Here is a 12,648-nt window from a genome sequence, read left to right as displayed (position 1 = left end):
TCTCTACTAAGAAGCCAAAAGGCAAAAGGCAATTTATTTCACAGAGGACACCAAACAATACTGAAAACAATTTTCTGTCATTTTAGGTCATGACTGTGCTCAAACTTGTGGTGTAGAAGTGGAGTCATCCAATCTGATGTGGCTTTGAAAATACAAAAGCATGATCAGGAATTATATGACAGTATGAAATTTCAAGACATCTCACAGAATCACAGAATTGCAGAATATGCTGAGTTGGAAGGGACCCATAAGGACTGTTGAGTCCAGCTCCTGGCCCTTCATTGGACCATTTCCAAGAGTCACAAAAAGAACCTGAGGACATTGTCCAAACACTTCTTGAACTCTGTGAGTCTTGGTGTTGTGACCACTTCCCTGGGGAGCCTGTTCCAGTGCCCAAACACCCTTTGGGGGAAGAATATTTTTCTAATACCCAACTTAAATCTCCCTGACACTTCAAGTTATTCCCTTGAGTTCTGTCACTAGTGACCAGAGAAAAGAGATCCTTCCTCTCTCCCTCCTTTGTGCATCCCATGAATTTGATAAATGATGATCTTATTATCAGGTATTCCCACACCTCACATGAGCAACTCCATCCAGTGTGTGGGAATAGAGTACAGAAATAGAGGAAAAAATGTGCTAAAAAGGAACAAATACTAAGGTTTGCTTACTCTTGGTCTTTCTAACTTCAACAACAAAAGAAATTAAAGTGCATAATTTGGGTCTTTTTTTCTGTGATACTGATGTTCTCTAGTGTTTTTAATAGCTTGCAAATTCCTATGACTATAATCAGCCTGATCCCACTATGCTCCCTGTCAGATACCACAATGGCTATAATCTGGCACCTGCTTAGTACAAAGCTTGGAAGTGAGCCTGGGTGCCCACAGAATAAAAATTAAGTGTGTTCATTGCACAGGGAGAGGATCACAGGGAATTTAGGAACACTGGTGACAGCCTTTATTTTTCTCTCTCAGCAAGAGTGTCCTGGCTACGACAGGTCAGAAAACACTGTTATTGTTCTGCCTTAAACCTCCCTTTTCCAGATGCAGCATTTCAGAAAGAGCCAGTGTGAGGATGTGTTTCCAATAATATCAACTACCTCCATCTGTCTCTTCTGGCCTGCCCAGCTTGCCCCATTGTCAGACTGTTCAGAAAGCAACAAATATTTCTTGACTTGACCAGTTGGTAAATCTTCCTCGTGCCTGACTTAGAGATGCATCACCTAGAAAAGCAGTGGGCTTAAATAACCTATGCTTTTTCATCCTTCCAAATTCACTCGTTTTCTGCAGTGCAGAATCCGGTGGATCCCATTGACCAGGAAGTGTCTCAAGCAGATTTTTCTGTAGAAAACCTGTCTCAGATGCTGATTATTCTCTCTGATAGAGACATCTCTGCAACTGTATGGAAATCTCTCATTGGCTTAGTGAATTACAGGGACCTATATTACAACTTTATTCACATAAGAAAACATTTAGTCATGGTCTCTGTTCACTTTCAAATTCCTTATTGGAATGGGAAAACTGTTAAATAGCAATCTTCATTGCTGTCTAGTTAAATATAAACAGACTCATGAAGTGGATTCTTGTACACAATGCACAAGCTTTAATTAATGAAAACTGAGAGGAAAGCAAAGGGATTTGTAACACTAAACAATCTACACATTTCTTCAAATGCTGTTGTTGCTATTGTGTGAGACACAGAGACACTTGAACAGCTTGGCTGCTCTGGTTTGTCTGGGAAGAGCCTAGTGTGCTGTGGGCTGTCTTGCAAAGAGATAACAATAACAATTGGGACTGACAGCTTCACAGTCAGAGATGCAATGAGAAGTCAGGAGTTACTGGCTCCCAGTGGTGGGCCTGGCTTACCTCTCTTTTCACAGAGCCCAGAATTGTCAGAATCTAAAAACAAGTGGAACAGCCCAGATGGGTTGCATCAAACTGAAAAGGGAAGAAAATTAGGGTTTACCTGTAGGTCAGATCACATACTTGGCCTTGCTGTGGGATACTCGCTGTATGAATGCCACTGCTCTGCATTTCATCATCCTGGACTGAAGAAAGTAGCTTGGTTGGAAGTAAAGGAAACAAGTGCTTGCAGGTCCAATAGCACAGGAACTGCAAATCAGGGGGGCTGGCAGGTCTGTAACAGCACAGACAACACATCTTTATGTTGGAAACATCTTTTGGTTAATGTGGGATTCCTCTCACCTGCACCTAGCTACCAAAAATGAGGTGAACAGTACATGCTAGCAGGCTAGGTTCATTCTTTAGTCAACGAAGAGAAGGGTCATTCATATGCTTCCCAGATCACATCCAACATCATTCTGAGAGATACTATGGATGGGTACAAGTACAGCTATGCAGGTTTTGGGGGAAAGTTTTTTTACCTGCCTTTCTTGACACTGGGATATTAGTTTATCATTGGTCACAGTGAGAGCAGAAACAGAGATAGTATGAGCTCAAAGCTATCCAGGCTTGAGTATCAACACAAAAAAAATTCAGAGCTGCATGCTTCTATCTTATTTGCATAGTGTGGTTGATAAAAGAAAAAAAATATTACCATTAAAAAAGATCTTTATGACAAAACTTTATAAGAATCAGACAGGTAGTGAACAGTGGACTAACATTGAATTGAGAGTCAGTGCACAGGAAAACACAGAAACTACTGAAGACCTTTCTGTGGTCACAACCAAAGCAATTTGCCTATTTCGTTCTGGGAAATAATTTCTGTGACTTATTTTTTGACGTTATCCTTTCTTTTACTCCCCAGATGACAGCTGAAGAAAATCATAGTGAAACAATATCAAAGGTTTCTCAGTTTTAACCTAATGCTGTCTAGCAGGCAGTGGTATAAGTACTGAAGGAAGCAGCAGCATTGTTTAAGCTTGGCTGAACAAAGCAGTGTGTGTCCTGGGCATTTGGAGCGGAGGATTTTCCAGCTCTGCCTCCCCAGTGCAAACTGCATCCTGCAGCTCTGGTTTCTCAGTGCAGTGAAAGAGGAGAGCCAGTAAATGCCAGCCCAGCTTGCGGGCTGGCCAGCCAATGGACACACGCACAGGGCTGTGTCAGGATTGTGCCTGGATCTCTGGCACCCCACAGAGGCGTATGGATCCGAGAAGGGAGATGCCAGTGCCTGCTCTGTGTGTCTCAGTAGATGATTCCTTCTGGTTCCAGCAGCAAGTACTTCTTCATGGACAGAGGGATGGAGAGCAAGGGGACTTCTCGATGGCACCTTTCTGACAATACTGCCCGAATAGCACATCTGCATAAGTGCATCAGTGACCGTGGTGAATTGCTGCACACAGTGAACAAGGAGTCATAGAAATCCTGGTGCCGCTGTGAAATAAACCACAAGTGTGTTTTAGGGCAACCAGAATATTTGGAGTAAGGATTTTTTAATTAAAGGGATAACTATGTCAAAGCATGTCATTTGTCCCACAGTTTTGCCTTTTGACCATGTTTTCCTCTTTAATCTCTTACTTTTCATCTAAATTCTCCCTTGCATTTGCAGCTAACTCATCCTGTTCACAGAAATCTGACCCATGCAACAGAACCTAGAGGTACATAGTCATACCCATGAAATATGGCACTTTAAAAATATTTGCTGACTTAAATATAAACATGCATATTGAAAAATATGAAGGAACACCAATCACAGCCAGAATCTTTTCACTGGCTGAGTACAGGGACAGCTGAGTTCCTGCTGTATCAATTACAGGGAGTGCTCCAAAGGATAACATTGCAATTAAAATACCAATGAGTGATATGCTTTTGTCAAATGAGAGATATTAAGTGGGGAAGTCCCCATCCTCTGAGATGTTCTTCTCTTTCAAAAGTGTTCTTTCTAATGGTTTGGTATGGGTTATGCAAATAATAAGCCTGGATTTTACTCATATATAACTCATGGAGAGATTACCTCCAAGACATCCTCAGGTATGGCTGCTTTCCACTTAGATGTCGATTTGATGTGTTCATAGGAGTTGACAACTACCTCCACAGCTCTGGGGTGGGAATGACAGGCTTGCAGCACCTGCAGGCAGGATGCATGGAGAACATGAGTGCCACCAGGAAGCCAGGGCTAGCCTGGTGCTCAGCACTGCACAGCAGCAAACTGGGACAGGCACAGCCAAACAATTATGAGAAGATAATGCTGGAGATGCAAAAGACACGAGGCCCCTCCACACCACTCTGTGCAAGCACAGCAAGAAACCCCAGCCTCACCCCAGTTTAAGACCATACAGAAATGCTGGCTTAGATCTCCACAACAGTCTAGATAGGGTGGGTTTTATCACCCAAATCTAGAGATAGCTTGTTCATAGCTGAGTTGAGTGACTCAACACCAGGCAAAGCCATGCACAAAAATTCTTGCTTCAGCACATGCAGCTGAGGAACAGAAAAAAGTCCCATAATATGAATCAAAATCACATTGTTAAAGAAAAATTAAAAACATGACCAAGGGTCCCGACACAACTGTTCTGTCCAGTAATTGTAGCTCAACAGGGAAAAAACTCAGTCTATTGTCACTCATATGGAGGGCATAATATTGCATTCATCCAATTTTGTCTCATGCAGTCTCCAGGTTTCACAAACAAAATTGGAGAACATCCCTTTGGGATAAATATCCTACATTTTTACAGATAGGTAAATGATGGTTTGAAAGATAGACTGACTTCATGCAATAAGATGCAGGAAGAGGAGGCTTCACACCTTGCTCTCAAATACCCTCTAGGAGACTAAGCATTGTTCTGCTACAGACAGAGCCTGCTCATCCTGGGTTCAAGAGGGCACAATTAAAATTTTGACATTTTACTCAAAGGATTCTGGTTGCTTGGCTTGTTAAAAGTTTGCACATACAGTCTGCAAACTGTTGCATAGGGTACTGGATGAGAGAGTATAAGTCCTGACTTCAGCAAGCTTACTTGTCTGATATAACAACACTCTGTGTTGTGATATAGGTACTTCTGTCAGCATCTTGGGCTTTGCAGGTGTTTAAAAACTTTTCAAACTTTTCAGGAGGGATCTAGGGATCTTGAAATACTTTTTTTTTTTTTTTTTTTTTTTGGTCATCAGCTTTGATCCTAGGCCCAGCTCTTCTCCTTAATTCTCACATTTCCTGGGAATAATCCAAAGCTTTATTGAGATGCATTTAATTTTGAATAGATTTGAATAGGATTTTAAATGTCAGATGTGACAAACTGAATCAAGTAGTCTCATCTCTAATCTTTGGTGGAGACCACGAAATACATATTTCATATAGCCCAGTTAAACCTGTATGAAGCCAGGTTTGACAAAGGGATATGGTTTCTCTTAATGAGAAAGTGAATCTGCTCTGAAAAATTAGGCTGCAACCAGCATTTAGGGTTTGGCAAAAATTAGATGTTTCTGGTACAGACAACAGTAATTTCACTTCAGTTAAATGATACCACTCTTACAGTAGGTCATCTCACAATGTTTTGGGCATTCTGGGCCCAGACTGACAGGACTCCAGCAAATCCAGAGAGTTTGGATCTCTAGTCCCATTCCTGTTCAAGACACCACCCCTCTCCATACCCCTACTGTACAAAGACATCCTTAACCTTGTGGAATTGCAGAGGGTATATCCTAGCTGCTCCATGATTCAGTAGCAGCTGGTAGCAGATGTCTGGCTGAGCAGCTGGCCGCACAGATGTCACTTTTATGATATACTGTAAGGGTGCACAGCCATTGACATCCATGATGTTTGCTTCTGCTCCTGCCTCCAGCAGCATGTGCAGCAGGACATGATCACAGTTCCAGGCAGCTTTGTGGAGTGGTGATTTGAAATCCTCATCACGAGCATTCACTTCAGCTTTATAGTCGAGGAGCATCCGACAGATGAGGTGGTGGTCCTGGCTGTATATCTGATCCTTATAGTGAAGGGCCCAGTAGGCTGCACAGGCCAGGGGAGTCTCCATGTAGCCATTGAGAGCATCTACCTGTGCTCCCTGTTCCACGTAAAAGGCCACGAGCTCTGGGACACCCAAACGTGCAACGACGTGCAGAGGAGTCTCCTCGTCTTTGTTGTTTGTCCTTATGTTCACGTTTGCTCCTGCCGAAGAAAGATGACGGGGGAAAATGAAGGCAATGAAACACTCGTTTGGCCATCTCTCTGGATGGGCCCTTCTTCCTGAGGAAAAGGTCAGGGTGAATGAAAGGCACATGTGTAAATGCAAATAGCACGGATCCTGCATTAGTTAAGTCTCCAGGGAAGCTCTTAGAAACTTAAGGTTCCTGGATCCAGCTTCAGATGTGATTCGCTGGCCCCAAGGAAGACCTTATCTGAACATTCTATTTCAGAGCAGCATGCAAGCCCAAATTTACGCACAAAATGCTTTTTCCTATAAATTGAGAGCTGGCGGAGGAAGGAGAGCATTATTCCCACTCCGAGCGGCTCTGCTGTGCACGCCGAGAACGCTCCCTGCGGCGGGTCGGGATAACGGGACGCGCTCCGCCGGTCCCGGGGATGACGCCGCAGCGCCCCCTGCGGGCGGCGCGGGGCCCGCTCCCGCGGCAGCGCCCCCTGCGGGCGGCGGCCGGCCCTGCGCGGCGCTGCGGCGGCCGGGCGCAGCCGCGCTCCGCGGCCCCGAGGCGGCGCTGCAGCCCCGGCCGGGGGGCGGCAACCCAGCCAGGGGCACGAACTGCGAGGAGCTGGGCGGGTCCCAAGGGACACCACGGAGTGGAGATGGCAGGCGACAGACGCACCTTGGAAGCCTTGAGGCTGGGATATTAACTGGCTTCAGCTCTTGGGGGGTGCTGCTCTGTGAATGTGCACACCTGACAGGGTTTGCTCCGGACCTTCCCCCTTCCATTTGGAGTCTCAGCATTCAGCTCATACAGAAATCAGAGTTTGAACAGTGTTTTGGGAGGAAGGGTGGCTTTTAAAGTATTATAATGCTGGTGATGGGTGGGTGGAGAAAGCCTGCAGAATACATCCTTTCACTTGCATTCATCCTGTGCTGCATTTCATAAGAGTACATTTGACTTCTCAGCTTTTCTATGTTAGCAAATTCAGCTCCTGCTGTCAGGACTGTTTGATACAACTGGCAGCATTTATTTTCCTTTCTACCAAACAAAATAATATGTATCTTTCCAGCAGAAGAAAAGCAATGTTGTTATTCATTTGTGACTGCAAATTGCCTTGCCCATAAAGCATGGATTTTGCACTTGGGCTCTGCATCTCAGGAAAAGTTTTCAATAACAACACATGTAACAAAAGCAACCCAAAATCATTTGTATTGCCATGGCACAGTGTGAGCAATAGGGGAATCTCTCTGTAACTAAAGACTTGAACTGTGTTTTACTGTGTCCTGTGTCAGTACCCTTCTGTTCAGGAAATAGTGTGTGACAAATATATTTATGGAAGAATTACATCTATTCATAGCCTCATTTGTTGCAGATGAGCAGCAGCATAATGTACCTTACTTTGGGAAAACAAAAATATTATATAATACCCTTTTATTCTACCAGGCATGAATTTGGCTGCATCCATGACAAATGAAAAGATGGTAAGGAAAACTGCATCCAAATTTTCAAGGCCAGATCTCAAAAATCAAGTGGTTGGAAAAACTTTACTCAGGTCCAGGAAATGTGGAAAAGAAAGAAGATGAGGGGTGCCCTTTCATGTGAAAATAGTAAACCTAGATGAAAAAGATGGAAAAATCCCCCAAGAGAAACAGAACTCCCTGATTCAGAGGAGCTCTGCTGCTGATGGGCTGATTGGGCAGTGGACAGGAGGTACTGAAATGGGAAACAATCTTGGAGTGTTTCCAGTGGCTAGGGAAAGGGAAAGATGGATGTGGTGAGGAAACAGAATGGGAGAATCTTCCTCTGATCAAAGAGATGAGGACAAGGAGCCTGAGATGAAGACATGAGTCACCTGTGGATGGAAGGGATAAATATACATCTACATTGAGAAATTGCCTCCTAAGAGGAATCCTAGACCATGCCCACCATCTTTGCCCATGCCATGAGAGATGCTCCAGAGCTTCACCTTACCTCTCCAGAGCAGCTGCTGGGCACAAGGCATGGAGGTTCGTGTGGTACAGAAGTGCAAGGGCGCCTGCCCGCTCATTGAAAAGCAGTTCAGCTTAGCTCCGTGGTTGCAAAGGATCTTGAGACACTCAACATTTGCCATTTCACAGGCTATGTGGATTGCAGCTTTACCATTGGGCCGGCAGTTGATTGTAGCCTTGTGATTGAGGAGGACCAAAAGACTCTCCAGATGCCCATACATGACAGCTAGATGAAGTCCAGTTGCCCAGGATATTTTTAATTTGTAGCTGGGAAGCCAGTACCCTGTACAAGGTGAGAATGTGTTACCAACCTTGGCAAAGACTTTTCTTAGGACTATCCACCTACTGAGAATAATTGAAGGGGAAGAAAGGGTTGGAGTTTAAATGTAATTTACTGTAATTTCACCAGCATAGTGCACACAAAGTTCTCTCAAGTGCAACTTCATTTTCATTAAGCACTGTTACTATGTGTGCTGAATATCCTGCCTTTTGGAGAGACAATTCCCATGTAGTTGTATTCTGAAATAAGCTATTAGACTTTTTTGTGACTGGTATAGGTCAAACAAAATGACAAAAAAAAAAACTTAGAGAAGCTTTTTTTCTCTACGTGGGGGAATGTGGAGGAAGTGGGATCTCTAGCCTGCCAATAGCTGAACAAAGGTGGCATTGGAATAAAACTACAGCATTTACTTAGGACAGTGACTCAACAGACAGCTCATCCTACTGTTTGTGCATGGGAGATGGCAGATCTTGCATGCCGGCGGCTGGATTCAGACCTCCAGGGATGGATTACACATAGATGACCCTGGCAGCATACCCCAGCTACTGCCCTAAGGAGCACAGAGTGAGGAGATTGGATGCTGATGTAAATTATGCTGAAGAGATAAACAGAAGCAGTGACACTTTAGCATGAAATTTGGCTGCAAAATGTTTGCATTTTTCTCAGAAAATGTCACAATCATTTTTTTCCTTTTTTATTTACAAACAGGTGTAAGGCCAAATAACACATAAATACTTGTTTGCAGAGTAGGGCTATATGCTTAATGACTGCACAGGTACAGTCTCAGAAGTGATTACTATAATCACTGTTTAGAAAAGTAAAGCATCATAATAATGTGCAGAAGGGCAAGAGAGGTCTAAATTTTTTTTTTAATATATATACAAAACCTGCATCTTAGCTAGAATGTTACTATAAAATTCTCTGAGTTTGATTTATCGATTTCTCCTTGGACAACTGCCTGGCTGAAATCTATTATCATGTAAAAAACACAGAAAGAAAATATTAGACATGTATAGTGAGATCAGATGAATTAAAATCTCCCATTTTAGTCTCTGATTTTATGCAGTTTCTCAACATTAATGTCATATATATACATTTTTTTACAGTATTCATGAGGAACAAGCAGGAAGGAAACAAACTGCTGGTAGCAAGGAGAAATCAATTAAAAATTTTCTTCACTCCTAGATAAATTACAAGTATATTTTCAGATAGGGGCAAGAAGCTGCAGACCATGTAATCTACTCCAGGACCAAATTTTTGGGGCTACAAACCCAGTCCTCAAGGAACCCACACTGTAAATGGCAGGAGCAGCAGCCCTGAGGCCCCGAGTGCCCGAGCAGGGTGACAGCCTCCTCTGAGGACACTCAACCTGCTGACTGTGCAGGTTACACTGGCAGCTCTGTTAGGGCAACCTCCTCATCATATCCCCTAAAGCAGGCACAGAAAAGGTGGGCTATATCCCAAAGTCTCTGCAAATAGCAGAGCAAGCTTCTTAAATCCCCTCCCCATCCAACTGCACGTGCAGTGTTCCCCCTTGTTACCAGTGAACTGACTTCAGGCTTATACCACATGGGGCTGGGTCTTCCATTTATGGCCAGATATTAGCCATAAATTATACACTAACAGCAGGAAAGTTATACTTAAAAGCCAAGTTATCACTTTTTATAGCCATAATTTTCCTGCCTGAGCACACAATATATTTCTGTTGCCTGTGCTACTTGCAGGTGAGTTGGACTCAGACATTCCCAGGGAGCATCTCCCATGTCCTCTGCCCAAACCTGCCAAGATCTCTGAGCTCAGAGGGATGGGGACAGACCCTGAGCAGGAAGCAGATGTGGGCTCCATGGGAGACCTCATTCAGCTTACCTGTTTCTTTGGCTAGTATCATAAAGGAGCCATAAAGAACATAAAGGTACAAGAAAAATCAGCATCTTTGAAAGTTCTCAGCCTCTTTGAAAGAGAAGAAGAAAAGTCACCCTGTCACCCATGACATCTCTTTTCCACTTCATCACAAAGGGCTTGGCAAAGCTCAGACTGTCAGAATGGTGGCGTAGTGAATTTTTCTCCCCTCTTCATCCTCAAGGAAATCCCCCTTTCATATCACAGTTATCTATCATTCAGAACAAAAGTAAAATTAACATAAGAATTGATTGAGGTGCTTCCTGCCTTTCAGACAAAGTGAATACAAAATTGTATTCAATAAGCCATAAGATTTAGGCCATAAAAAGTACATTTTCCTCTCTACTTCTTGGAAAACAAAGAGAATTCTTCAAAAGAGACTAGTTAATGATTTTAATCAAATGATCAGTGATTAAAAATCTATTCATTAATCCTGTTGTCTCAAACCACAACTAGATTGTGTTTTGGCCTGCTGTGGACAGAAGATGTATTTTAAGATAAATTCAGCACAGTGTGGCTTAGTTCATACACTGTCCCCAAGGGAAGTACATCATGACTGCACCATTCTTGCTCTTAAAAAATCAAAAGAGCAAGAACTAATTATTAAATAAGGAGTAAACACAGAAAAAGAGAAGAGGTGAGATAGTCCTTTCTTTTTGCCACAGAAGAGAAAGTGCATTTGCTGTGCTGCTGCTACTGGAGGTGTTTATCTCCACATATGATTAACTTCTGGCAGGGACTGATCGTTACTGCTTTCTAAATACACAGGACATGTCTGTTAGCAAGTAGGTCATGAATCATGTTGATTTTAGCAAAGAGCAAACTTGGTTTATTGCTTTAAATGGTAAGGTTTTGGAAGTTATTTGAGTGTCTGGCTGGGAAATGGTTTGGGTTTTCTACAGTCCAAAAGAGATGTTGTGTTGATTATTCTGGTTATTTTTTTCCAGATTATTTTTCTGTTTTGATAAACTACCACATCCTCACTTTCTGTCATTTGGAAAAATAAACCTTCTCCCATCCAGCAACATCCAAGGTTCATAGGATTTCCATAGTTCTCCTCAGCTAGGGAGAATCCACTTTACTTCCTTTAAAAATGGAAGACCAAATATTTCATGTTTCTAGATAGTCTGTACATGTGAATGGGTTCATGCAAGAAATGTATACACCCCATTTATACACCTGCATGTGTCTATTCTGGGCTTTACAGTTCTCTGAGTGGAAATGGCAAATGACTCCTGTTTCTGGAGCCTCCTGCAGCTGCAGCACAGAGGCTCAGGCTGGGATCTGCCTGTCCTTCACCAAGCCCACACAGCTGATAAGCTCCCCTACTACAGTGGCCCTGACCATGTGAGCCTGCAAGAACAGAACTGCCTGTGGGTCAGCTTATGCTGCAGCTTCCGAAGGGATAAACGGCCACAGTTCCTTGAAAATCACTCAAAACCCTCTACTTCCTGTCTGGTGATGCTGCCACATTTACCTTGTTTGTAGGATGCCAGAATCAGGTTTTCATCTTCCACTTCAAACACTGTGTCCACGTCTATTTTCTTTTGGCTCAAGAGCTCTTCCAGCTTTTCAAAGTTATTGGACTTCAGGGCTTCAAGAAAAGCTTTTTTCACCAACTTTGCAGCTGCAGCTCGTGTAATTTTCCCCTCTGTGTTCTCTCCCTCTTTGTATGTCTCCTCCAAATCCATTTCCAAAAGTATCTGTTTGTGCTGTAAAGAGTGGCACACTGAGGTCCCTATAGCACAGTTGCATGCTGAAGTTTCTGAAGACCAGAAGGTAATTTTATCACTCAGTCATGCTGATCTGCTTGTTCTATTTATATGAGGAGCATTTCAGGCATCGAAATGCCGCTCTTAGATATCACCACGCTCTTTTGATGAAAGCGAGGACAGACACACTAGCAATTAAAACAAAATAAGATTTACCTCCATGGGCTTCATACACATTAAACTTCATTAACCACTGATTACCTTCTGGTGCTGCCCATACGCTTGTATTAAAGGAACTAGTCCTGGGTGTTGTTTCTCAGCTGGAGAAGCACCCACACTTCTTTCATACTTGCCATGGCTGATTTATTGGCTGCAATGGGATGAGGTGCTCTGCCCACAGATGCTTTTTAACTAGCGCAATTCAGGGAAAAAAAAAAAATCTAAAAAATCTCCAGGGCACTCTTCATGTGAGAGGTAACCCACTCTTCTCCAGGACAACATTCTGCTTGCTGGTGCTGAGTTCAGGGGCAGCAAGCAATGCTCCTTGGAAGGAGAAATGCTGGGACAAAGGGGCTGCAAGGCTGTACAGCCATGTTAGGGGGTGGGGGATCTCATACACCATAGGCAGTTTGTGTGTGAATTAACTCATCTACAAGCACAGGAGGCTGAGTGGGTCCATAGGTTCTTCTTCTTCCCCTGCTCACCTTTCAGAATTTCTCTCTCATAAGCCCATC

The 12,648-nt window shown here is 43.3% G+C and overlaps 1 protein-coding gene across 1 annotated transcript; it reads right to left on the bottom strand.

The window, feature by feature from the left end:
- ASB4 (ankyrin repeat and SOCS box containing 4) lies at positions 1-12,445 on the bottom strand. The gene is made up of 5 exons (XM_021538297.3): positions 11,680-12,445; positions 8,007-8,306; positions 5,570-6,060; positions 3,910-4,023; positions 1-3,329 (listed from the first exon to the last, which is right to left on the bottom strand). Exons 1-5 carry the CDS (start codon positions 11,891-11,893, stop codon positions 3,141-3,143), a joined length of 1,308 nt encoding a protein of 435 aa, XP_021393972.1. The 5' UTR covers positions 11,894-12,445; the 3' UTR covers positions 1-3,140.
- Positions 12,446-12,648: the final 203 nt, after the last annotated feature.

The sequence above is a fragment of the Lonchura striata genome, chromosome 2, assembly GCF_050655825.1.
Source record: "Lonchura striata isolate lonStrDom1 chromosome 2, ASM5065582v1, whole genome shotgun sequence".
Classification (NCBI taxonomy): domain Eukaryota; kingdom Metazoa; phylum Chordata; class Aves; order Passeriformes; family Estrildidae; genus Lonchura; species Lonchura striata.
Note: the sequence above shows the minus strand (reverse complement) of the source record. Positions and strands in the feature narration are given on the sequence as shown.

Coding starts and splice junctions, on each gene's coding strand:
- ASB4 (XM_021538297.3), bottom strand. CDS start 11,893: ATGGATTTGGAGGAGACATACAAAGAGGGAGAGAACACAGAGGGGAAA. Junction 8,307..11,679: donor TCTGGCATCCTACAAACAAG/GTAAATGTGGCA, acceptor CACCTTGTACAG/GGTACTGGCTTCCCAGCTAC. Junction 3,330..3,909: donor TACCTGAGGATGTCTTGGAG/GTAATCTCTCCA, acceptor TTTATTTCACAG/CGGCACCAGGATTTCTATGA.